Source organism: Podarcis liolepis, assembly GCF_965112155.1.
Source record: "Podarcis liolepis genome assembly, chromosome: 6".
Lineage (NCBI taxonomy): Eukaryota > Metazoa > Chordata > Lepidosauria > Squamata > Lacertidae > Podarcis > Podarcis liolepis.
The window spans coordinates 5918916-5945306 of NC_139559.1; the positions used below are offsets into that span (position 1 = coordinate 5918916).

Below are 26391 nucleotides of genomic sequence, written 5' to 3' on the forward strand. Positions count from 1 at the left end.
TTTGTCATCAAAGCGAGCCCTACCATTAGGCAGAGTGAGGCAGCCACCTCAGGCTGAAAGTTCTAGGGGGCAGGTAGCTGTGATGAGGTGTGGGGGAGCTGAACTGTGTGTGCTACATGGCATGCCCTGCTGTACCCCTTAACCTAGCTTGGGTCTGATCCATCACCAGTGCTGAAATACAGTGGTGCCTCGCAAGACGAAAAGAATCCGTTCTGTGATTCTCTTCTTTTAGCGGTTTTTTCATCTTGCGAAGCAAGGCCATTGACAGATTAGCGCTATTAGCGGCTTTTAGCGGCTTATCGGCTTATCCGATCAGCTGATAAGCGGCTTAGCGGCTTAGAAAAAGGGGGGGGAAGGAAAAAAACCCCGCAGGAACTCGCAAGGCATTGTCGTCTTGCAAAGCAAGCCCATAGGAAATTCGTTTTGCGAAGCACCTCCAAAACGGAAAACTCTTTCGTCTAGCGAGTTTTCCGTCTTGCGAGGCATTCGTCTTGCGGGGCACCACTGTAAAGACAAACTAACAGTCCAGCTGGAATGGAAAGTGAGTGGGGCATCAAGTCCGTTGCTTCAGACAGCAAAGATTCTTGGTCTGACCCTGTTTGTCTCTGTTCTCATTGCAACTTTTCTCTGGAATTCAGTCCCAATTCCTTGGGCCACAGAAATATTTGCTGAAGGCTTCTAAAACTGGCTTGGTTATTTATGAGAGAATTCTCCATTGGCTGCTGTTTCTTAAGAATTTGTAGACAGTTTGCAAGTGGCAGAGTTAACCTTGTATTAATGCATATCTAAAAGGAATGTTGCAAACGTCTGAAGCACAATGCACAGTGTTATTAATCCAGATAAATCTTCATGGCAGGTAGGGGCCAGCTGGCTGGGCCAGTGGGGTGTCCAGTTCCTCTTTCAGAAAAGAGGTGGTCCTAAGCTACAGAAACAGTGGGGAAGGGGAGAACCAGGGGACAGGCAGAAGGGCATTCTTTGCAGATGTGTTTTCAGGGCATCTCCTTAAAGGATAGTACTAATTTTGGTCTGGTGTTTGATACATTTTCTTTGACATTTAGTATTTATCCGGGAACAACTGGTACAAACAACAGGCATCTCGTGCAGTGAACCAGGCCATTGGTAGAGTCATCCGGCATCGACAGGATTACGGCGCCATCTTCCTCTGTGACCACAGGTGACCTTCCTTCTTGCTTGGGTAGAGTTCTCGTGTCCTCATCTCTGTCTACTTGAATTCTGTACCATCTGTGCCATCTCCTTGCTTTGCTACCGTGGAACAAGCCTTCAGAAAGTAGGAGAAAATGGACAGTTTTCCAAATGGAGGAACGTAGAAAGTGGAATCGCCCAAAGCTTCATATTGGGATCTGTGTTTTTAAATTAGTTCATAAACAAGCTAGAGCTAGGGGAGAGTGATTAGGTGGCCATGTTTTCTGGTGATACTAAATTGCTCGGGGTAGTTAGAACAAAAAGATTGTGATGAGCTCCAAAAGAACTCTCGAAATCAAGTGAATGGGCAGCAAATTGGCTCAATTGGTGCACCTCTCTGGTTTCCTTGCTTGCCTTGTTACCGTGTAATTCCAATGTAATGGGCCACCCTTGTGACCACCCTTGTGACTTCTTCTGAGCATGCTTGGTTCCCATTTTCAATCTGAGCTTGGATGGAAGAATGCAGGATGGCTGTGCTGTTCAGATTTATTTGTTTCTAAAGTGTCTGTTCTTGGTGAAGGGTTGAGTGTGTTCAGTTCTTTTGTTAATGTTTTTGTTTATTCTAGGTTTTGTGTGGATTTTTGTGTTCATATTTTTTAAAAAAATTAATAAGTTTTATATTTAAAAGATAGATGTTTAAAATACTTTAATAAAACAAAACAGCAGAATAAAAATATATACTTAAAAAATTGTTACAGCAAAAAATAGTCTTGAGGCACCTCAAAGACTAACAAACATGGCAGAAGCCTTTTCTTTATTTTCGAGAAAAGGCAAGTCAGAGGTGACATGATACTGTAGAAGTGTGCAAAATTATGCACTGCATGCAAAAAGTGGATAGAAAAATGTTTTCCTCCTTTCATGTTACTAGAACTTGGCTGAATGTTGGACGATTCAGGAGAGACAATGAAAGTACTTCTTCATGCAGTGCATAGTTCAGCTATGGAATTGGTTCCAACAGGAGGCAGTGATGGCCACCAACATGGATGGCTTTGAAAGACAAACCTGTGGAGGTAAAGGCTAGCTGGGGCTACCAGCCACAATGGCTATTGTCTGCCTCCACAGTCAGAGGCAGTGTGCTCCTGAATACTGCAGGAGGGGGAAATGGTCTTATGCTCTGGTCCTGCTTTTGGACTTGCCTCAGAGCATCTGGTTGGCCACTCAGAGAACAGGATGCTGGACTGGATGAGTTGTAGGCCTGATTCAGTGGCCTCTTACTTTCTTAAGTGATATTTAAAAATAATAATGTGCAACCACAAGCCTGCAGGATACAGCTGCGCCTGTGACTAGAACTAGGCAAATTAATGGGAGCAGCTATTCAGAGAAAGCTCTGAGTTGTTATTCTGGCCAGTGGAAAGGAAAACTGTTTACCCATGTATCCCTTGGTTCAAAACCAAAATAAAGAAAGAAATATGATCTAACCAAAATATTTCTCATGTGTTGCTAGACTGGGTTTCTAAATCCACATCCAGTAGTCTTAGAATAATAATCCAAGTTAAATGTATTCTTTCGGGAGAAATTGCATCATCTTTTTGCGGCTTTCTTCGAAAACAGGAATGCTCTGACTGAGAACTGGGGGATTCTGTTTCACCGCTTGCCACCATATGTGCAAAATGTGGGTTTTGTCCCACTGCAGTGACATCAAATGTGAAGAAAGACACTAAACTGGAGTATGTGGTCCTTATAATTGCACTCCTATCATAAAGAGACAAACAAATTTATCTCTGTAGTACACCATCTAAAATGGGGTATTAGGTTATCGGCATGGGATGCAAATAGATGGAGAATGGTTTATTCAAGACTTACTTACTCATGCTGCATATTAATATCTGTTCCTATATGGTGTCTAAGGAACACCTCCCACGTTTAGAGGGGATGCCCACAAGCCTGGAGTTTCTGCTTGAGGGCCTAGGGAAGGCTTTCAACACTAAACCCCTTAAAAGTCAGGTTGTAGTATTCTCTGCTGTGGGAGAGTTGAATCTGTTTCAGGCCACTCCCATGTCTGCAGGGTGGTTCTAAGCAATCCTCTGGGAACGCACTATTTTTCTAAATGGAACCTGGAACTGGAAACTGAACGATTCCAGATGAGCTATTATCTGCAACTGGTGCTCTCTTCCTAGGAAAGGAATGGTTTATGAAACCAATCTATTCGTAACAGCAGTGGCGAATTAAAAAGCAGATCTCATAAGCTGTATAGTTCAGTCAATCAATTAGACTCTTCGTAGGAATTGCAAAGGAGGCTGGCCTGATCCAGACATTGTGGAGGGGAGCCTGGTGATGACTACTTTGTCTCCCAAAGGTGGCAACCCCGCAAAAGGGGTTTTGGAGCTCTTCGCTAATTCATGTGTGATTTCTAGCCAGCACTTCAGTTGACTCCCTTATCCAGCACTTGCAATCCCACAGTGTTTTGCAACTTACCATTTAACCTTTTGCTGTATGGAAGAATGAGACAAGTGTAAATGTAAGGATAATGTTTATCCTCTTCTGTTATTTTTGTGATGGGGATAAAATTATTATGGGGTGCTATATCCAAAGGTGTTTTCTTTTACCAATGGTTATCAGATGTCGCAGAGCACTTAGGCATCCAATTCCATCTTTCTTCTGGGTTGTTTTGGTGGGAAAGGGTTACAAACATTTCTAGGCATGTCCCGAAACTGTTTTTGACAGAGCTTACTAGTGTTCTTTCCCACTTTCCAACAGGTTCATGAATACGGATGCAATAGCCCAGTTGCCTTCCTGGGTCCGTCCTTACATCAAGATTTATGAAAAATTTGGGCATGCCGTCAGAGATGTGTCTCAGTTCTTCCGTTTTGCCCAGGAAACTGTAAGTTTCAAGCAACTGCAGGCGAAAGCTATTAGTCTGCAAAATGTCTGAGAGTTACCTTATGACTAGCATTCCAGAGACATAAGGCTGCCCAGCCAATTGTTCACAGACTGCTCTGGGATCTGATACACTTTGGGCTATATATACACACACACACATATAACATCATTTTCAACAATAATTAAACATACTTTTACATCTTATACAGTTTTTTTTTACTTCCATCAATCACATCTGAAAATTTTCCAATCTGTTCACTTAATATACATTTCTTACTTTCACTATTAGCTTTAAATCTCCTAACTACTATCTCTATTCTTTCTCTACTTTGCAATATTTCATATATTTCTCCTTACAAAACTTCTTGTAGTCCTACTAGCGTAATTTGTTGACTACAGTTGCTCTTCAAATAGTTTGTATATTTCTTCCAATCTTCTGTAAATCTCTGGCCCCGCAGGTTTCGAATCCTTCCTGTCATTTTGTCTAATTCTGCGTAGTCCATTAATTTTGTCTGCCATTCTTTTTTCGTCAGAATTTCTCCTTGCTTCCATTTCTGGGCTAACAATACTCTTGCTGGTGTTGTTGCATATAAGAACAATTTAACATCTTGTCTATTAATATCATCACTTATAATACCAAGTAAAAATGCTTCTGGTTTTTTTAAGAATGTATATTTCAACATCTTTTTCATCTCATAATATATCATTTCCCAGATGTTTTTTACTTTCTTAACATTCCCACCACATATGATAAAATGTTCCTTCTTTTTATTTACAACATTTATTATTTGTCTTATACATTTTAGTTAATTTCACGGGTGTAATATACCATCTATACATCATTTTCATCACACTCTCTTTCAAAGCATTACAAGCTGTAAATTTTATTCTTTCTTTCAACAACCTCTCCCATTCTTTAAGCTGTATGTTACATCCAAAATCTTTTGCCCAGTGTATCATCACCAATTTCACTTCCTCGTCTTTCAGGTGCCATTCCAACAGTATTTTATACATTTTAGACATTATTTTACATTCATTGTTTAATATTTCTATTTCTGATTTTGATTTTTTATCATCAAATCCTTTCTCCTTTAAATCTTCTTTATACATTTCGTTGACTTGGCCATAGTTCATCTGGGATCTGATACACTTTGGCTTAGCAGCATGCTGTTCATTTAGAACAGTGGGAAGAGGTGTAACACCCTAATGTACAAAGTAGCAAAAGGCTTCCCAATGTTGGCCAAACTTTTTACAAAGGAAGCTTTATGCTGCAGCTTTTTTTTCTCCAGATGTACAAAATCGTACAGTTCCAAATATAGTGTGAACCTTGGACTGAATAAATATTGCATGCATCTGCAGAAATCTCTTGCTTCTTGAATTTTACATATGTAAAGTGGCTTAAGATCCTAATCTCTCACTGTTTTCTCACCATGTGAGAGAGATCACAATTATTTCTATTTTACAGATGAAAATACAGCACAGAGGGAGTTTCCAACAGCATCTTTTTGCTGCTCAGCTGTTTTGATCGGGTGCGGTGGGGGGGGGGGGGAGACCTATTAATTAGCAAGTACAGCTATAGGATACACCATGTAGTTTTCTCTTTATTAGTTATTTTCTTTAGTCACTAGTTGTTGTTTCTTTCCTTTAGTTATTCTGGCATAGCAGCTCTGTTATCAAATGGATCATACACTTTGATTTTAGTGCACTCCAAAAGACATACCCCCTCAAAAAAAGGTTTTAACTGTTCTGTGGTGTTCATGCCTACCATGGCATATTAATTCTAGCCATCTGGCTTCTCATTTCACCAAAACAGAATGTTTTATTTATTTCATTTATATCCTCACCTTTTCCTGAAAAAAACTCAAGTTGACATTTGTGGTTATCTTCTTCACCCCACCCTGAGAAACAATTTCTTCACAACGGCCCTGTGAGATAGGTTAGGCGGAGAGAGAGTGTCAGTGAATTCCATGACTGAGCAGTGATTTGAAATTGGGTTTTGCCAGTCCTAGCCTAGAACCATTACAGCACAAGGACGTTCAGCACCAGCAGCACTTCCTATCAGCAGCCCTAATCTGGCTGCTTAGGGCCAAGCTAGACACAATGGCATGCACACCTTTTCTATTCAGGCACCTCTCCTTTTCTCATATAAATTGGGGATGTGTATGTATTTTACATCAGATAAAACAGCCTTCATCAATCTCACACCTTCTGAAAGCTTTGAACTACAACTTGCACCACAGTTCCGCCTTCTTGCTAGGATCAGCTTTTTCTCTCTTTTCAATCCTACTGCTTTGTCTTGGCACTGGTCCAGAGCCCTCACGGCCTTCCCTGATCCAAATAGCATGAGGAGACCTGGATGTCATTAACATGCTGGTGGCACCTTCTCCCCAAAGTTCTAATGACCGTTCCCAGTGGCTTCATATGAAATAGCATTGGGGAGTGAGGAGTGCCCTGCAGCAGCTCATAGCATGACTGCCAGGAGGCCCAAAAGCACTCTCCCAGTTCTACTTTTTGGACTCAGGCCCATAGCTAGGACCAGAACCACTGTAACACAGTGACCTCAGTTCCCATTCTACAGAACCATTCCAGGAGGATGCCATGGTCAATGGAATCAAAGGCTGCATAGCACTCGAGAAGCAGGAGCAAGGGTGCACTCTCCCTGTCTCGCTCTCTGCAAAAGTCATCCATCAGTGCAACCAAGGATATCTCAGACCCATGGCCAGGCCTGAACCCAGATTGTGATGGATCTAAAACAACCCCCTTCTTCACTGCTTGTACTTTATCCCAATCTGGCTCACGTCCATTATTGGGGGTGGGGGGGAAGCAAGGGGAGTTCCAACTCCCCTCCTATGCTTCTCCTTTTGATGGAAACAACACCCACCCACCCACCCACTTTAGAGATGAACAGCCCAGCAGGCACCTGGCTAAACAAACACATTTGCCATCATTATGACTAGTTTCATCCTAATTCTCTGGGGTGCAACTGGGATTCATTAGCTATAACACTTGTCTCAGGCATGAAGCACATTGTTCTGTAAATCTGTTCAGACAGCAGTTTTTAGCTCCAGCTAAAGTGAGGGGTACTAAGCGACTGTAGATGGTCTGAGCTGATAGAAGGCAGCTTCTTATTCTCCTCCAACCAGATTCTGAGATGGCTGTCACCATCTTGCCCTGCCCTTGGCTTTCAGCATTCATTTGATTACTGTTGGCAAGAGAATGATGTAATGGGTAGATCTTGGAGTAACCTTTTCAGGATCAGAACTGTCAGATTGTTAATTATATTAACTGTCCTGTTTTACATAATTTCACGCTATAGTCAGATGAGACGTGGTTCTTTGCTAAGGGTGTCCGTCTCCTAGACTAACCTTAGACTTTCTTACCAGTATAATTAGATGGGCCTCATCTCATCTTGGATGGGCCACATATGACTTGTGTCATGCCAGAGGCTCATCTATACCATGTGTCTTGACAGAGTCGTACAATCAACCCGTGCCACCTCATTACTGGTATCCCTTCTAGGCATTATCATAGTCCCACAGATGTATAGCCCATTTCCCACCTAAATCTAATATATTAACCATGTCATTTCTCAACACACTTCTCCATATTATGCTGTTGTGTCTTAACCTTCACTATTTTTACCATGTTTAAATTAAAGTATGGTTTAACATGAACGAGCAATTTGCTATTATTGTACACTGCTCTAAAGTCCCACAGTGTTTCTACCAGACTCCTCTCTTCAGCATATTGGGAAGAAACAAATCAGAGGCTGGTTTGTTACATGCAAACCTGTGCTCATGGTTTCTTCGTTTGCTCACAGACCCATGATGGTTACCCAACAGCCTTGGCTTACCTCCATGGTTTGTAAAGAGGCAGACACATAATGGCAAGCCAACCTCTCATTTGTTTACTCCTTGGCGAAGTGATGAAGTAAGAAGTGTTGCTCATTCATATTAAACCATAGTTTAATTTAAAAGAAGGCTTTAAGCAGGGCTTGTGAGCACAGTGCCCATGGGTGGGATGGTGCTCTAGAGATGGTTCTCCCTGGTGCCCACAAAGCCTCTGAGCGCCACTCACCCCACTCATTGTTCCCCTGGTCATGAGGGGTGAGGGCTCTTGCCTTTTTCTCCCTTGAAAAGTACATAGAGCTGGAGAAGGAAGTTGGAAGAGTGATGGTCTTTCTCACTTCCTCTTTCAGCTCTATGGCTCAGATTAATTCCACTGGGTATGATTTTTACCAGATCCCTTGGAAAAAGCAAAGGTTTTTTGTGTGCACTTTCTGTCTCCTGCGGATGAAGGAGGGAGGGGAGAAGGGAACAAAGTGGGTGGTGCCTACAGCACTTGCTCAAAAATGCAAAGGCCTAAAAAGGTTGGTGACTCCAGTTTTAAAGTGACGTAGAGGCTGTAGAGTTCAAGTCATAATATTTAGGCAGGTTCTTAAGATGTTGGAAGTTGAGCGTTTCACATTTTTTCTTGCGTAATGCTTCCAATTTCTGTGCAGGTGCCTCCTCCCCCACTTCGAGACCCCTCTTGCACCACCACTGGAGAAGAAGGCAGCCCTACAACTTCGGCTTCATGTGAGAAGCTCCTTTCAGTGACCAAAGCCAGCAACACGGACAACCATGTTCCTAGTTTGAAAAGGAAGAGGATTGGTAAGCGGTTGCCTTTTCCTGTTGTGCAAAATAGGCACTGGAATAATCTCACCTCAGAATCTTAAAAAGGCAAGGTGTGCTGAGGTCATAAAATGTCAGCCAAACGAGCTAGGGAAAGTTGAAACACCGAATATTTGTCTGAAGGCAGTTCTGGCATGGGGGAGGGCAAACAAGCCAAGGCTTGCGAATTGCTGCTGTTAGATAAGACTTCTCATGTAGATAGAAGCTTGTAGCATGTATGGGTATTTTCCAGGACTTGGTATTATTTATGGAACTGCAGGTGACATCAGTGGCTAGGAGTACCTCTTCCCATCTTCATTTTGTTCAGCAGCAGTGTTTAGAGAAAACAGACGTGGCCTGAATCACACATGCCTTGGTTGCATCTTGGGTAGATTACAGCAACACACTTTCGTTGGGCTGCCTCTAAAGACAATATTTATATCTCACCTTTTAGACTAAAACCCTCACAAGGCAGCTTACAGCAACCACAGCAATTAATAATAGTATGACAGACAATAAAACACAGAAAACAAAATCAGTGCATCAAAAATTAAAGTAGCAACAACTAAAACATGAAGCCAGATAAAGGCATCATTGAAAAGCAAAGTGGAATTAGAAAATTAATTAAGGAACCTTCTTTAATGTCACCAATGAAGGGCCCATAAATAACTACTAGCGGAGGGAATTCCACAAAAGTAGGGCCACCACTGAAAAGACCCTATCCCTTGTATGTGATAAACTGATGCTATTTAGTGATAGGCTAGAAAGAAGGGCCTTTGAAGCCAATATCAGGACCGAGTCAGGTATAATATGGGCACAGATTTTCCTTCAGGTAGTCCTATGCCAAATTAAAACAATGTAATTTAAAACAAATCAGAAGTAAATGAGGTATCTAGAGCCAAACATATAGGAACAGACCATACCAAAATAAAACATAATAAATTAATATCACAAAGTGTTAATATCCAAGTAACACAAATGGATTTACATACTTCTGTACTTTATTAGCATTTGAGATCAGTTCCAGCTTAATTATTACTTCCCCCGCAGCTGTGGTTTCCTTAAAGGAAGTCAGTATGAACCCATTAAAAATGCTAATCACTTGTGTTCTCACAAAAGGTGGTTTCCATGTATTTAAGACCAGCGTCAGCATTTAGTCAAATATACCAAATGCACCAGAATGATTTGAATGGGGAGAGCCTCTAGATTTACCATATTTAACAATGCTCAAAAGTCCTCCATGCAGTCATATATTATTCAGCTGTTTCTTTTGAAAACTTCTGCAGGAACATAATCTTTACCATAATAACAAAACTTTCCCTAAAACTTAATATATACATGCTTTGCTTTTAGTCCCAGATTTTTGTTTCGTTTCCTTGTCCATGGATGGAGAGGGCATCTTTCTGACACTTTAGTGGACTGAATCTTGCTGCCAAGTCCTTCAAACTTCTGCTTTATTGTTTGTTTAACTTTCAGACTGCCCTTCATCCTGAAGTATCCCAGGGTGGTGCACAAATAAATGCACATTAAAAATAATGATGATGATGATGATAAACACTTTTAAATACCCCTTATCTGCCCAGTTGATCACTGCACTCTGAAAGTGAGGACTTCCTGAATTACCATCTTATCAGGTTTCCTTATCAGGAAATCCCTTCTGCACAATTTGGGAATCTGCTCATTAGTGTTATGGCACCTGCACTTTGGAATTCCCTCCCTATTATTATTTCAACTTAACGTATTTTTCGCCCCATAGGACGCACCGGCCCATAGGACGCATCAAGTTTTTTGGGGGGGAAATAAAGGGGGGGAAATTTATTTTTCCCCCAGGCGCTTGTGGGGCCGGCAGCGGGGAGAAGCGCTCTTCTCCCCGCCGCCCGCCTTCAGATCAGGTCCGGGGACAGCGGGGAGACACACTGCGCCTCTCCATTGTCCCCGGAGCTTGCGGGGCTGGCGGCGGGGTCTCCCTGCCGTCAGCCTCCAAACCACTTCGGGAGACAGCGGGATGGCGGCGTTCTGCCTCCCTCTGTCCCCCGACCTTGTGGGGCTGGCGCTGGGGCTCTCCTGAAGCCTGGAGAGCGAGAGGGGTCGGTGCGCACCAGGCTTCAGCGAAAGCCTGCATTCGCCCCATAGGACGCACACACATTTCCCCTTCATTTTTGGAGGGGAAAAAGTGCGTCCTATAGGGTGAAAAATACGGTATACACCGCCCTATACCCGAAGGTCTCAGGGAGGTTCACAAGAAGACCACAACTTATAAAATCAAACCAAAAGCAGTAACCCAATAACTCCCCCTCCCAAAAAATCCACATTCTAAAAGGTTGTTGGATGAATATTAGGCACCCTCTCTGTTGTTGTTTTCAGTGTCTACTGAAAACCTTCCTCTTTCAACAAGCTTTTTAAGTGGGGATACTTCCTAGTCTGCAGCTGTATTAGAATTTTTTGTAAGATCTTTTTATTGTTTGCTTGTTGCTCACATGCTCAGAACATTTTGGCCCCAGCTGAATTTGAAAATAGACTTCCTGCTGGTCATGCTTTTAAAGTGGAGGATGCTTACCTTCCAGAGACAGAAATTGGTATAAATTTTAGGATTCTTCTCATTTTATTCTGAACATCTAAACTGGATATACTCTTCTTTTTACTTCTCCTCCTGTCTCAAACTGATCTAACCCTGAGCAGAGAAAAATGAGTTGGGACATTCAGAATCTAGTTACTTACAGGCTGTGTATCTTGTCTCAGATAATGGAGTGGCCAACCTGTGTGTAGAGTATGACCAAAGGCCGTCCACCTCGCAAAGACAACCTGGTAGCCTCTTGGCTGCACTGGAGTGCAATGAAAAGAACCGCGGAGAGGCAGGTGAGGAAGACAGCTTGCCAGGAGAGGAACAGGTATGAGAGCACAGTTTGAATTTCTAGTCCCTGATTTCTCCCCACCCTCTCCCCAAACAGGTAATAGACTAGTGTGCTTCTGTTAGGCAGAGATCTCGGGCTACAGAGGTGTCACTCAAGCACCACTTTTTACATGCTACAGTGAACACTACGAGTACACCTGGGTGTACAGGTGTGTGCCTAAGATTCCCATGAGCCAGGGCTTCTCAGTTTTCTTCAGAGCCTGCATATTTCTTGTTTATTATCTCTTGACAAACAGTATCTGTTTTGTTTTACTGTCATAGACAGAGTCATATAACAGCACTATATTGTTGGAATGAGGTGTGTCTATTCAGTTTTCTCAGATTCTTAGATTCTCAGGTCAAAGCCAGCTCTTCTATACAAGGCACTTGAGGTCCATTTATTGGCTCTCCTGTCCCTTTAATTTGTAAAGGTAAAAAAAGCAGGCGGGGAGATAATTCATAGCATAGTGCTGGAGGAAGGGCAGGAGTTAATCCTTTCCCCGTTCGCTGTTTTCCAGATAGAAATTGCCTGTGTGATTTGACCCACTGGGGAGAACTTAAGCATATCCATGTGTTTTCTCTAAAAGGGTGTTTTCCCACTCAAGGAGTGGGGTGAGCAGGGTGTAAAAAACCCCCAAAACACATCCAGTATTATGGTTGCAATCTGAATCTTCCTCACCACACATTCACTTATCCCTTAGTTACTTAGGACCCTTGTACCTATGGGACTGCCTCTCCTGGTATGCCCCGCGGAGGACCTTAAGGTCCATGAATAACAACACTTTGGAGGTCCCGAGCCTCAAGGAGGTTAGATTGGTCTCAACTAGGGCCACGGCCTTTTCAGCACTGGCCCTGACGTGGTGGAACGCTCTGTCACAAGACACTAGGGCCCTGCTGAATTTAACATCTTTCCGCATGGCCGCCAAGATGGAGCTATTCCGCCTGGCCTTCGGCTTAGACTCACTCTGACCCCTTATATGGGATTTGGTATATAATTTTTTTCTTGGCTTTTTTGCTGGCCCCTGTAGGACCAGCATGGTTAGCTGGCTCAAGTGAATATCTGATGTTTCGTCCCTTTAATGGTCTTGATTTATGGGCTACTACTAAAATGAGACTGCATTTTAAGCTGTATTTTAATTAACTGTTTGTTTATTTGTTTGTTGTTGCTGTTGTTTTTCAGTTACATTTTATTGCAGTTCATATTTGGTCTTATTATTAAATCACACTACTTGATAGTATTGGCTCTGAGTTGACCTGATTTTTTTCAAATGTTAGCAGCCTATTTTTTATTTCTGTCTCTGTTGAACTCCCACCCACCTCCTGACCCACCTTGAATGTGAGGTTACGAGGAGATGCAGAAGAGATTGACCATAGCTTTGAAGTGCTAGCATTACTTTCCAGTCAGGAAACCCCACATTTCTAAACGTTGGCTTGCTTTTCCGCCACATCTCCAGGACAATGACTTCCCTTTGTTCTCCATTAAGTGGGTGTCTTCCCAGAAATGTGAACATCCTTTCATGCGCGGCATACCTAGTCAGAGCAAAGATTGTTTTTGTGTTCTTGAGCATTGCTGGGAGGGCAAGCCCAGCCTTCAGTGCGGAATTCTTCTGAAAGAGAGGGAGGAGATTGCATTAACACTGTTAACATTTACAGGCAAAACGTTTGTCAACTCTTTCCCTTCGATATGAGAAGAAGCTCATGGATGAGCAGAAAGGAGGCAGGAAGAAAATCAAGATAGTCAGCAATCCGGTATGTTTCAAGGAGTCAGCGAGCTTTACGAGAAATCAGATAATAGGAGAAAGATGAGAGACCCCCTTGAAGCCAAATGCAGGTGTTACTGCTCAGTCCTCAAATGCTTCATTGTTCAAAAAGCACAGGTGGCCTCTTGAAAATGGTGATCTCTAAAAGCCAAAATGTAGATGAGTCACTTGGGGAAACCTTTGGCATAAAGGTTTCGGTTAGTAGTGGGAAACTATTTCCATCCCAAAAGCCACATTCTTCGGCAGCCTTTCAGGGGCCTCATGCCAGTGTTAGGTGGGGCCCAGTGCTAAACCAGGCACAGTGGTGCATGGAGCTGTTACCTTTGCATGGTAGGTTCCATTCCAGCCATGCAGAAGTCAGAAGTTTCTCTCTCTCTCTCTCTCTCTCTATATATATATATATACACACACACACCCCTCTCCATCTTCCTTCCAGGCAAACGAGTCATTCCAGGCAGGCAGGTGGGCGAAGGCACTCAAGGAGGGCATGGCATGTGGGACCAGTGGGACCCACGGAGGGTCATGGGCCACATTTGGTACCCAGGCTTCTAGTTTCTCACCCCTGGTTTATTTCCTGAAGCTCATCTCCTAAAACCTTTTGTTTCCACAAACCTTCCCAGGCATTTAATTATAACATGCAATGTACCATTGTTTTTAAATTGTCATAGAATCATAGAATCATAGAGTTGGAAGAGACCACAAGGGCCATCGAGTCCAACCCCCTGCCAAGCAGGAAACCCCATCAGAGCACTCCTGACATATGGTTGTCAAGCCTCTGCTTAAAGACCTCCAAAGAAGGAGACTCCACCACACTCCTTGGCAGCAAATTCCACTGTCGAACAGCTCTTACTGTCAGGAAGTTCTTCCTAATGTTTAGGTGGAATCTTCTTTCTTGTAGTTTGGATCCATTGCTCCGTGTCCGCTTCTCTGGAGCAGCAGAAAACAACCTTTCTCCCTCCTCTATGTGACATCCTTTTATATACTTGAACATGGCTATCATATCACCCCTTAACCTCCTCTTCTCCAGGCTAAACATGCCCAGCTCCCTTAGCCGTTCCTCATAAGGCATCGTTTCCAGGCCTTTGACCATTTTGGTTGCCCTCCTCTGGACACGTTCCAGTTTGTCAGTGTCGCTCTTGTTTGTAATTTAAAAACTATACATGACCTTGTTTTTTAATCCTCCCTTTGTTGATATTTTTAATGAATTTGCTGATGTTTTTATACTGCAGGTATTTTTAATTACTATTTTAGATTTCCCTGTGTAGAACAAAGAAGAAAACTGCTTAGAGGTTTTCTATCAATTAAATGGTATATACACTTAGTTAAATAAAATAAAACAATTCCATCTCCCCTTCGTTGCTTCGGAGAAGGGAGAACTCTTCTTCCCTAATCATTTGTTACAAGGAAGAAATTGGGTCCGGAGAAGTGTGTGCAAAAAAGAGCTTGCTTGCGGATCGTGCTTACTTAAATCTCTCTCTCTTTTTTTCAATTTCAGCAGGCTGGCAAAGCCCAAGACCTCTCAGAGACTAAAACTGCGAGGGCTGCAGCTTTCATTGCAACCGTGAAGCAGACTTTGAGCCAGCTGAATTTTAACACGTTCTCAAGGGCTCTGCAGCAGTACAAAACCACAAATGACTTCAGTACTATGTTGTGCCAGATGAGCTCACTTTTCGTGGAAGACCAGAAAAAACATGTCCTATTGCGAGGTATTGTGGCCCCTGGACATCTCTTCTGGGCACCTGCTGGTTTTCATGCACAAATTATTATGGTTAATGAAAGGTCTTCTGCAAAGTGCAGTGCACGAGACATAACCTGTGTGCTGGTTGCACTTTATCCTTTTATTGTTATTCCTTCTGCTGTGCAAACAGGTAATGTTGGCTGTTTTGATCGTCTCGCTGAAGAAATCCATTTGGATTTGCGATTGTGTATCTGTGATACTGGAAAAACAAGCAGTTTCCTCCCTTAACTCTGACTCTTTTAGGATGCAGATGCACATTCTTTTTGCTTGGTTATATAGGGGAGGGGGAAATAGTCCCAATAAGTTTTGTGATCTAAAGCAAACACAAGGAGACATCAGAAGTGGGGAAATGGAGGTATTGGGACAACGCGGGATAGACACCTTGGAATAATATCAATAAAAATAAAATAATCAGGCCAATGGCCTAACCCTTTTGTCCATGTGCTATTAGAAGATGTGGTGGTGGCCACTGGCTTAGATGCTTTTAAAAGGCGATTGGACAAATTCATGGTTGGAGGAGGGTGGTCTTTCAAAAGCTAATAGTTGTGATAACTAGATGGAAGCTTAGATGCAGCATGCCTCCAGATACCAAAGCAGGGAGAGGAGGAAGAATGAGGGAGCTCTTGCCTTTATGGGCTTCCCAGAAGCATCTGTCTGGCCACAGCTGGAAATGAAATGCAGAACAAGACAGAGCGACCCTTGGCTCTAATCCAGCAGGGCTTTCCTTTTGAAGATGGTTTTGAAAGAAATTTGGTATTAGCGGCAGTTTCCCATCACTTGTCAGAACTTGAATAGACTGTAACATGAGCTATGGAACATTAATCTCAAGCCGCCTTTTGTCAATGTGCTACTGTTGTTCCCCGAAAATACTTTGGAACAGGCAGGTGGGGGTGACAAATTTCTAGGAACGTATTGATGCCTTCCTGAACAAAGCACCTTTTCAGTGTTTGATTCTATGAACTTACCCTTCCTTCTTTTCTATGCAAGAATTTTACCAGTTTGTCCGGCCGCAGCACAAAAAGCAGTTTGACGAAGCTTGCTGCTCCCTGACGGGAGTGGGCTGTGGCTACAAACCTGAGCACAGCCTGAAGCTGGAGGAGAGGTTGCGGCTGGCCAAGAACCAAGGTGAGAACAGCCTTACTTTTGAGGAGCTGGCAGCCCTCTGAGAGTTCCTGCCTCTCTGTGTGTTCTCAGTCAGGATCAGGGAGGGATTCTTGTCTTTAGAATGCTTGCATCATTGCTCTGTCATCCCAAGTTGCTGCCCATCTGATCATTAAGTCCTTAAAGATCCTAGTGACTGAAGGAAAGAGCTGGGGTCGAGGAGTAACTTCTAAGCCACAGCCTCTGAGCAGCCTTGGCCGTTACCTCCATTGCTGCTAGAGTAGCCTAACAGCTGAAGGGGCAAGTCTGTTCTTATTTAATGACCCAGAGCCAGGTCTTCATAAGTTCACTCTCATAGCCATACATACCGGAGTTGCCAGTTGGAATGCTCCAGTTACAGATAGGTAGCCGTGTTGGTCTGCCATAGTCAAAATAAAAAAATTCCTTCCAGTAGCACCTTAAAGACCAACTAAGTTAGTTCTTGGTATGAGCTTTCGTGTGCATGCACACTTCTTCAGATACACTGAAGCAGAAGTTGCCAGATCCTTCTATATAGTGAGAAGGTGGGGAGGGGTATTACTCAGAAGGGTGGTGGGAATGGGAGATTGGCAGATAGCTGAGATGAGCCTGTTGACGACTCTTAACGACTGCAATAGGTCTTACAGGAAAAGGCAAGGGGTGAGAAGGTGAGAAATGGCTTAGTCATGTATAATGAGATAAGAATCCAATGTCTTTGTTCAGACCAGGTCTCTCCATGGTTTTAAGTTTGGTAATGAGTTGCAATTCAGCAGCTTCTCTTTCCAGTCTTTTTCTGAAATTGGAATGCTGTTCACTTAGGATTGCAGGAAGCTGCCTTACGCCTAATTCACCTAGCTCAGTGTTCCCTGCACTGACTGCCAGCAGCTCTCTGGGGTTTCAGGAATTGAACCCGGAACCTTTTGCAAGCAAAGCATGTGCCCTGCCAACAAGCTACTTCAAATTCAAAAATCCTTTATTAGGCATAGCAGACCACACATTATCAAACAGACGCCGTGTACAAATTGTGCAAAATACGAGCTCAGCATAACAAGGTTTGTCCCAGTCAGATCTTTAACTCCAAAGGAAATCGATTTGCATAAATAATACAATACAACACTACCGCATCACCAATCAATTAAGAGAACCACTAAATCTCTTTATAATGGCCCAGTCTTTCTACATGGACAGCACCCAAAAATTCAGCCGCTATTAAAGTAATTTGATCATTCCTGTCCAAAAGCAGGTCCTGAACCGTTGGTATCATAGAATTCAGCGTATTGAGTTGTAAGGCCTCGAATAATTGTCTTCTGGCATAAATGCGAAAATCACAAGAAAAGAAAATATGCTCCAAAGTATCAGGCTCCTGTTTACTACATTTGCAGAGACGCTCTGATTCTGGGAGGGCTAAATATCTTCCTTTCACTATCATCGAGGGAAACATATTAAACTGCCAACAAGCTATGGCAGCTTCTTTGGAAGAAGTGCTAAAAACCCTCAGTGCCCGTGCCGTTGCTAGAAGAAGCTTATGCCTGCATGGTTAGTGGATATAACATAGGAACAACCTGGCAGCACCGTCCTCCTTGAGTCCTAACCATTTTGTGGAAGCTGTCAATCAGGGACAGGTAACCTGTGATCCTCTAGATCTTGTTGGATTTCCAACTCCTAGCCAGCGTAGCCAGTAGTTTAGCTCCTTCCTATAAGTCCTAGCCAAGAATAAAAGCCTTTTTAGTAATAACTCTGGGGTGCACCCTGCATATTCCATTTAGGGGCTGTATTCAGTTATTCCTAACCTGGTAGGACCTTGCATTGCATCATGGGTTTCTTAACTCTGTGAGAGTTTCTTCCTTAACAAAGGACAGGTTTCTAGAGCAGCAAACACGGAAATCATCTCTCTCCACTTTCTCTGCGCCATGCATAACTTTAAAAATCTTGATTATATCCTCCTTTGCTTGCCTTATTTTCAAAACTAAAAATCCCCAGATGTTGTAACCTGGCCTTTTAAGGGAGTTGCTCCAGCTTGCAAGAGGAAGAAAATCACCCCGTGTCAATTTGACTTCAAATGTTTCCCTAAAAGTAATTAAAATATTATATAAACCCATGGCCCCACTGGTTTCCTACCTGGACCCTGAACTGAACTTTCCAGTCTCTTACTAAAGCTCCATTTGGCTCATTAGACCAAAGTTCCATTGAATTTCCCTCCTAGAATATCATTCTCCACCCAGAACTATCCTCTGCTGGGTGGATAACATACTTGGTTAGACTAGAGCCTGGTGCTGATAACACCAAGGTTGCAGGTTCGATCCCCGTCAGGGTCAGCTGCACATTCCTGCCTTGCAGGGGGTTGGATTACATGATCCTCAGGGTCTCTTCCAACTTCATGATTTACGGTATTTTGGATGTGTCCAAAATTCCATAAATCAGTGACTAATATATGATATGTCAGTGACTAAGATGCTCTTGTGTTTCATTCCCTAATCTAGCTTTTCTGTGGTGAATCCAGTCTTTCATAGACCTCAAGACCTCTCCTTTGCACTGATAGGAAATACTCCCACAAAAAATCTGTTGCATACTCAATATTATACTGATATTATATTGGCTCTGCCAGACCATTTCAGCATACTAGTTCTGTTTTTTGTTCTCTAAATGAGTATGTCTTGCTCAGACCTAATTGAGGAGGCTTACTGCAACCATGACCAAGTGCCATTTTGGAGCACTGCTACCTCAGCAGCCTTGCGGTGCTGAAAAGTACCTCAAAGGTCATCTAGCAATGCAGGAATCTCAACTAAAGCATCCATGACAGATGACCACCCAACTTCGCCTAAAATCATCCAATGAAGGAGAGTCCACCACCTTCCAAGGGAATCCATTCCACTGTTGAACATCTCTTACCATCAGAAAGTTAAAATAAAAAAATTCCTTCCAGTAGCACCTTAAAGACCAACTAAGTTAGTTCTTGGTATGAGCTTTCGTGTGCATGCACACTTCTTCAGATACACTGTTCAGATACACTGTTCAGAAGTGTGCATGGCAGACCAACACGGCTACCTATCTGTCATCAGAAAGTTCTTCCTGATGTTTCATTGAAATTGAAGCCATGGGTTCAGGTCCTACCCTTGGGAGCAAGCAAGAACAATTGAAGATGGCTATCAAGTCTTCTCTTTTCCAGGCCAAACATATACAGCTCTCTCAACCCAGTCCGATAGCCTTGCCTTGCCACTGGAAAACTACCCTTCAGATAGGCACCAATTGTACTTCTTATTGTACACCACTTTGGTATTGTTTTAATGAGATACGGTATATATGGCATACAACTATGTGGTATATTTTAAATAAAAATGGTCAGAATTGGCCTCCCTTAGGAAGAAGTTGTTATTCTGTTCATTCTTCCTATTGTTTGGGAAAGGGATTTTCCTGTCATTTTAGGATTAAGAATAAGGTTACATTGCAATGACTTCGTTGGACTTCCTTTCTTTTGTTCTTAAAGTACTCTCAAGACTTCCCACCTTCATTCAAGCAATTTTTGTATCTCGTTCTCTTTGATATTAGAGAAGAAATGTGATGAGAAAACTACCTTTTCAGATGGTTCAACTGGGCAGCTGAACACTGAGCAGCATTTGAATAAAGGAGGTTCCCACCTAACTTTTGGGTCGGACGGTGCAGGTATGCTTCCTGTAAAGAAATGCATAAAGTATGTTAATGGCAGGAGCAATAAAAGTTGATTTTACTTCCTGTATGTCAATGAAAGTAAAGAAAGAAAAGTGGTCCCTTGAGTCAAACCTTCACACGTTCATTGGGCTGATATTAAGATCTCGAGATTGCACACAAACTCTCCCCCCCCCCCGCATCGAACAACCCTATGTTTTTAATTTTATAATTGTAATGATTTTTTTTTTTACTTAGTTGTATTTTAATGGTTTCTAACGCAATCATGAGATGTTTGGGGTTTGTTGTGAAAGGCAGCAAATAAAACAGGGATGGGGAACTTGTGGTCCTCCAGATATTGTAGTTCAGCAACTCCCAGCATCCCTGACCACTGGCCATGTTGGCAGGTTGGATGAGAATTTGATTCCCACAACTTCTGGAGAACCAGAGGCTCTCTAACCCCAATATCAGGGTTAAGATTAAATAAATCTGTGAGTCACTTTTGACTCATTGAGTTAGTTTTGACTCACACATGATTTGCGTACCCTGTACATGTTAAATTTCTTTCTTGTTACCATTTTTCAGCATTGCACATCCATCACTAAGGAGGAAACTTTTCCTATGGCTTACATCAGTGTGTATTAAGAGATGTTGGGAAGTATGCAAATAAATTGCTGTGCTAGCAAAACAGGATCCCACCTCCTCCAAAAAGGGGGGAAACCCCAAAAACCCTAACAAGGAACATTCTTAACTTTGCTTCATCCATGTCAGACGGCTACATTTAGGATCCTGTCCTTATGTGACTTGCCTTGTGCTTTTTAACAGGAGGAAACAGTGCCTGTGTGACTGCTGAGCCCTCCAAAAAAATGCCCAGCTCCCTAAAGGAGAGCCGTAACCAAATAATCCGATCAGCCTACCTGAGTGACCTCAAGGTGGCTCTGGACCAAAGCAGCTTCAGCAGTTTCTTTTCAGCCCTGTCAGCATACAAGAAGACTGATGACTACGATGCCATGGTGTCTGTGGTTGCAGCCCTCACCACAGAGAAGCCAGAACATTTCCATCTGCTACAAAGCAAGTATCTGCCTGATTGTTTCTCAGAGTGTCTTGCTGCCCGCAGAACTCTGCTCTTTCCACCCACATGTCACTAAGCCTGTTCCTCAGTGTGGTGGGGCAGTGAGTTCAGTTGCCATCACTGACAAGCTGCGCGACACCCGTGGCTGAACTTCTTTATGGCACATCAGTATCAGATACAGATGGGGGAGAAATTTGCATTTTTATCCGAATTTATTTCATTTGAAAAGGTTTGTGGATTGAAACACATCTAGGCTTTGAAATTCACCTTTCCAACCAGAAGCATGCTGGGAAATACATAGGTTAAGGGCAATAGTTCATATACAGCGAAGGCGCCTACTTTGATATCAGCAAGCAGGGAGTTCTGAAGTGTGGGTGCTGCCACACTAAATAATCGAGTTCTTACAAATGCAGGTATTGATTTGGATAGACAACAGTTCCGCTAATAAGCTCATCAACCTCCAAGGAGGTAAAAGATTAAGTACCGTGCGGAAGAGGCACTCTGTCTTTTCATCTCACTAGATTACTTTAGAAGCACCTTTACACTCAGACAAGTTGACTCAACAGGCCAGCTCTGGATCTTGTACAGTCATCCTTGGCACTAGACATATTTAACCAGAAAACTGCAAGGCTTCAGACTTATCATAGTTGACCTCTGTAGGTCTAAGACAATCATGCAATATTCCAAACTGGTTCCCAAGAGGATTTCCCCAGCATGTGTTTTTCGGGAGGCAGACAAGAATGCAAACATTTTTGCTGCTCTTGTGTGAATATGACATTCAAAGAGTCTTCCTGGCTAGTAAAATGATTCCGCCGCAGTAGCTGGAAACCAGAACAGGCTGGATTTAGTGATCAGCCAAGAGGGTTTTTTTGTTGTTCTTGGTCTTGATCGTTTTGAAGTAAAGTGTTTTCCCCATTCCCCTGGAATTCCCTGGCTTATAACGAGCTGGCTCCAACTGTGTGTGCATGTCATTATTTGTTTATGTTCACAGGGTTCTCCATGTTTGTGCGCCCCCATCACAAAAAACAGTTCAGACAGATGTGTAAAGAGCTGACTGGAATGAGTTGCCCTGAGGAGAGTGAGGAGACTCTGTTACCAGCACAGGAGGAGGGCTCCCTTGGCTTGAGGGACTCAAACTGCACAGTGGAAGAGAGTAAAACTCAGGATAAAGCTGCCAGCCCAATCCCAGGTTTGAGTTGCTTATTTCAGTACAGTTTCCCCTCCTCCCCAAAGAAGTCTGCTCCAGGTTTTCTTCTTTCCATCCACCGATAAGGGAAATAAAAAGAAGTTGCAGCCTTCTCCTGTTCAGTGAATTCAGAGGAAGATTAAGGATAAGATACAGCAGCCTGGTTTTTTTTTTGCAGTGAAATTTGCTGTTTAATAGGAAAAATGTGGCACCCCCAACCCTGGCACAACAAGCAAAAATGAGGCAGAAGTGTGGCCTCTTTGTTTGCTCACCAGATAAAATTAAGTTACAGGTAGCCGTGTTGGTCTGCCGTAGTCTAAACAAACAAACAAAATTCTTCCAGTAGCACCCTAGAGACCAACTAAGTTTGTTATTGGTATGAGCTTTCGGGTTCATGCACACTTCTTCAGATAAACTGTGTATCTGAAGCAGTGTGCATGCACCCAAAAGCTCATACCAATAACAAACTTACCATATTTTTCGCCCCATAGGGCGCACCGGCCCATAGGGCGCGCCTAGTTTTTTTTGGGGGGGGGGGGGGATAAAGAAAAAAATTTTTATTCCCCCCCCCCCCCCCAGGTGTGGGGCTGGGGTGGGGGAAGCCCGAGCTTCCCCTGACCCCAGCCCCCAGAACAGGCTGCTATCCGCAAGCCTAGGGAGCCCGGCGGGAAGTCGCGCCGGGTTCCCAAGGGTTGCAGAGAGCTGCCCGAAGCCCGGGGCACGCTGCTCAGCGCGCCCCAGGCTTTGGGCTGCAGGCTGCTGTCCGCAAGCCTTGGGAGCCCGGCGAGAACTCCCTCGGGCTCCCAAGGCTTGCGGATAGCTTCCTGAAGCCTGGAGAGCGAGAGGGGTCGGTGCGCACCGACCCCTTTCGCTCTCCAGGCTTCAGTGAAAGCCTGCATTCGCCCCATAGGACGCACACACATTTCCCCTTCATTTTTGGATGGGAAAAGTGCGTCCTATAGCGCAAAAAATACGGTAGTTGGTCTCTAAGGTGCTACTGGAAGGATTTTTAATTTTTTTTAGATAAAATTAAATTATTGTTCATCAATACCTCTTTTGTGTTCACTCAGACAACTAAGGAAGAATGAATTAAGGATTAGCTGTAGCCACAACTCTCACCCAGATTTTTAGATTGTGAGTATATTGTTATAAAACGGGCAGAGCAGGCTGACGAAGGCTGAAAGTGTCTGAAGCTGGCAGTTCACACTGCATCTGATGTGTTACATATCTTTGTTGACTAATGGTGCAGTGTGTTACTGCCATAATGGATAACTTATTTTCAATGACACATCTAGGCCGAAGTGTTCTTAACCATTGTCCCCCCCCCCCCCCAAGACCGGTAGTTTCCTGATTACTCATCCCGAGAATACAGATGTTTTGGTGTTGCCCCACCTACCAGAAGGAGGCAGAGCAGTTTGTAAGTTTGACTCCTCTGTAAAGATGTTTTCATCTTCCCAGACCAGTCCTATCGCTCTCTTCTTTCACACTACAATATGATAACAGCTACAACAGCTACCTAAAGGCAATTCACAGCCCCAGATCAGTCCTGTCTCATGGTACGAAACAGGTTCTGTGGTGGAACCTTTTCCTTTTCTTGGAAGCATATGGTGGGCATTCTATTTTGCTTATACAGTGGCACCTTGGTTTAAGAACAGCTTAGTTTATGAACAGCTTGGATTAAGAACGCTGCAAACCCGAAAGTAGGTGTTTTGGTTTGTGAACTTTGCCTTGGAATAAGAACATGTTCCGCTTCCTGTTGAGCGTGTTCCATTTGTAAATTGAGCCCCCCACTGCTATGGGAAAGCACGCCTTGGTTTAAGAACACTTTGGTTTAAGAACGGACTTCTGGAACGGATTAAGTTTGCAAACCATGGTACCACTGTAGTTGCTAATAACACTGGTTTTAGTTTGTTATTTGAACTGTGCCCTGGGTTTAGTCGTGTTGGCTTTTGTCTTCAATGAGAAACATGTTCCTGCCCTTTGTATTAGCATTTGTGTCCTCCTGTGTGTCTCCCAGCAGTGGTTATCCCATTGGACAGTCGAGATAGTTTCCAAATCCAAAACTGAAGCCTGATTAAACTGGACCTATATAAATTTTTCATCTGAGTTAAACTAGAGTCGATTGGCCATCCCTCTCTTGAGTGTCCAGGAAAGGAATGTTGGCCATCAGCCCTGTAGTTATTTAAATTGTGGAGCAAGTACCACGCGTCCTAATCCTGGAGGATGGGTGGTATAAATAAACAATAAATAAATGGAAGAAAAAACTGCTCATACATAGTTGTGTGTGCTTTTTGAGATGTAACTGTATGATCTCCTCTGCAGGTTCCTCCAAGAGTGAGATGCTAGAGAAGATGCTAAGTAATGCCACCCCTATAAGTAACTTGGAATCACAGAACTCCAAGGGAGGTCCAAGCAGTGTCCGCACACCCATGGATTCTGTCAGCGTGCCCATCTCACCATTAAGGGGTACGTAAATATTGGTTCAAGGGACGCGGGTGGCGCTGTGGGTTAAACCACAGAGCCTAGGCCTTGCCGATCAGAAGGTCGGCGGTTCGAATCCCCGCAACGGGGTGAGCTCATGTTGCTCGGTCCCAGCTTCTTAGCAGTTCGAAAGCACGTCAAACTGCACGTAGATAAATAGGTACCGCTCCGGCGGGAAGGTAAACGGCGTTTCCATGTGCTGTTCTGGTTCGCCAGAAGCGGCTTAGTCACGTTGGCCACATGACCCGGAAGCTGTACACCGGCTCCTTCGGCCAATAAAGCGAGATGAGCGCCGCAACCCCAGAGTCAGCCACGACTGGACCTAATGGTCAGGGGTCCCTTTACCTTTACCTTAAATATTGGATCAGGTAGAAGCCCTTCTTCCTTCAAAAGAAAGGATACCTCAACTGCATCAGTAATACATTATGAATGCAGTAGCTCAATGACAGGGTATATGCTTTACATGCACCAGATCCCAGTTTCAGTGTGCTGCACCATCAGCTAAAGGACCTCAGTTTTTAAGGGTGGGAAATATTTGGTTACCTAAAGCCTTGGAGAATGTATGAGTCAAGAGTAGACAGTAACAAATTGGATGGGTTAATGGCCTCATTAAGTAAATAGGAGCTTTATATATTCAGTTGTCTAAAGGCGTTCCAACCTTGCCACTAGCTGCTGTTGCCAAAATTTGAGAAGAAGACAATTCCATTAGTTAGTTCCTATCTGTGTTCATTCTGGCTTCTTCCCAGAAGAGGCTAGAGGTCAGAGTGTGTTTTCCTTCATCTCTGCAGTCCTCCGGGAGCTTATAATATCAAACAGCAATAAATCTGACAGCTTCTGTTGTACGTATTTTATCTGTGCAAAAAAGGCCATTACTGTGTAGGGGGGCAGTACTTCAGCTGCCAAAAGGAATCCGCCTCTTAACAGTCACACTCTTTTTCAATTTTCCAGAAGGGTTCCAGTGTGGAAAATGCAAATCTGAGCATAGTGTGCCTTTTAAATGCCAGCTGTGTGACTTCACTTGTTGCAAATTGTGCTGGGAGAGTCTCCTAAAGGTTGGTTTTGCTTGTCGAAGTTTTGCTTTCTCCTTTCCTCGAAACAACATTGTCTGATTGGTTTCCCTGTTCACTGGTAGAGCAGCTACTTCATAATATTGTAATGGAGCCATTTTCCCAGTCATAGCTGGCAGGGTTAGTGCCAGATTGGCAGTGTGTCTGCACCACCAGCATCACAGCCTTGTTCCTCCTGGTAAGCCGTAGTAACAGTGTGATAGGAGGTCAGGTAAGCAGCTGCATCCTGCCCTGCTCACCACTACTGGCCATTACTTACTTCCCCTGCCTCCCAAGATGTGTGACTTGCACATTTTAAAATCTGTTTTCAACTGTGGAGTTGTTACAGTTTTCCTCTGCCAGAAAAAAATGGGGAAAAAATTCCTTCTAATAACCAACTAAGTTAGTTCTTGGTATGAGCTTTCGTGTGCATGCACACTTCTTCAGATACACTGATACCAGAAGTATCAGATACCAGAAGTGTGCATGCACACGGAAGCTCATACCAAGAACTAACTTAGTTGGTCTTTAAGGTGCTACTGGAAGGATTTTTTTTTATTTTGACTATGGCAGACCAACACGGCTACCTATCTGTAACAGAAAAAAAATGGGTTGTTCTTGTGGTCCATTGCAGCCACAGGCCTCCTCTCTCTCATGAGGCACTGGCACAAACAAGCATGCACAGAGCTTTCAGAAGGTACCAATAGCACCTGGTCATTCAGCTTTATTCAGGGAGTGTGCATTGCAGAGAAGGACAATATGTGATTTTCCATGTTCGTTCT

The 26391-nt window shown here is 43.4% G+C and overlaps 1 protein-coding gene across 9 annotated transcripts in view; it reads left to right on the forward strand.

Annotated features, from left to right (window-relative positions):
* RTEL1 (regulator of telomere elongation helicase 1) overlaps positions 1-26391 on the forward strand; it is a 77364-nt gene that overhangs the window by 47119 nt on the left and 3854 nt on the right. For 4 of the 9 annotated variants that reach the window (XM_083507343.1, XM_083507348.1, XM_083507342.1 and 1 more), the window contains exons 24-35: positions 1059-1174; positions 3901-4024; positions 8525-8675; positions 11415-11563; positions 13219-13314; positions 14821-15031; positions 16051-16188; positions 19729-19842; positions 20650-20895; positions 21888-22085; positions 24405-24548; positions 25512-25615. In XM_083507343.1, coding sequence (XP_083363469.1) covers positions 1059-1174; positions 3901-4024; positions 8525-8675; positions 11415-11563; positions 13219-13314; positions 14821-15031; positions 16051-16188; positions 19729-19842; positions 20650-20895; positions 21888-22085; positions 24405-24548; positions 25512-25615 — 1791 coding nt within the window. Of the gene's footprint in view, positions 1-1058; positions 1175-3900; positions 4025-8524; positions 8676-11414; positions 11564-13218; positions 13315-14820; positions 15032-16050; positions 16189-19728; positions 19843-20649; positions 20896-21887; positions 22375-23152; positions 23217-24404; positions 24549-25511; positions 25616-26391 lie in introns of all 9 variants that reach the window. The other 5 variants (XR_014527156.1, XR_014527157.1, XM_083507346.1 and 2 more) reach the window with 3 other exon arrangements.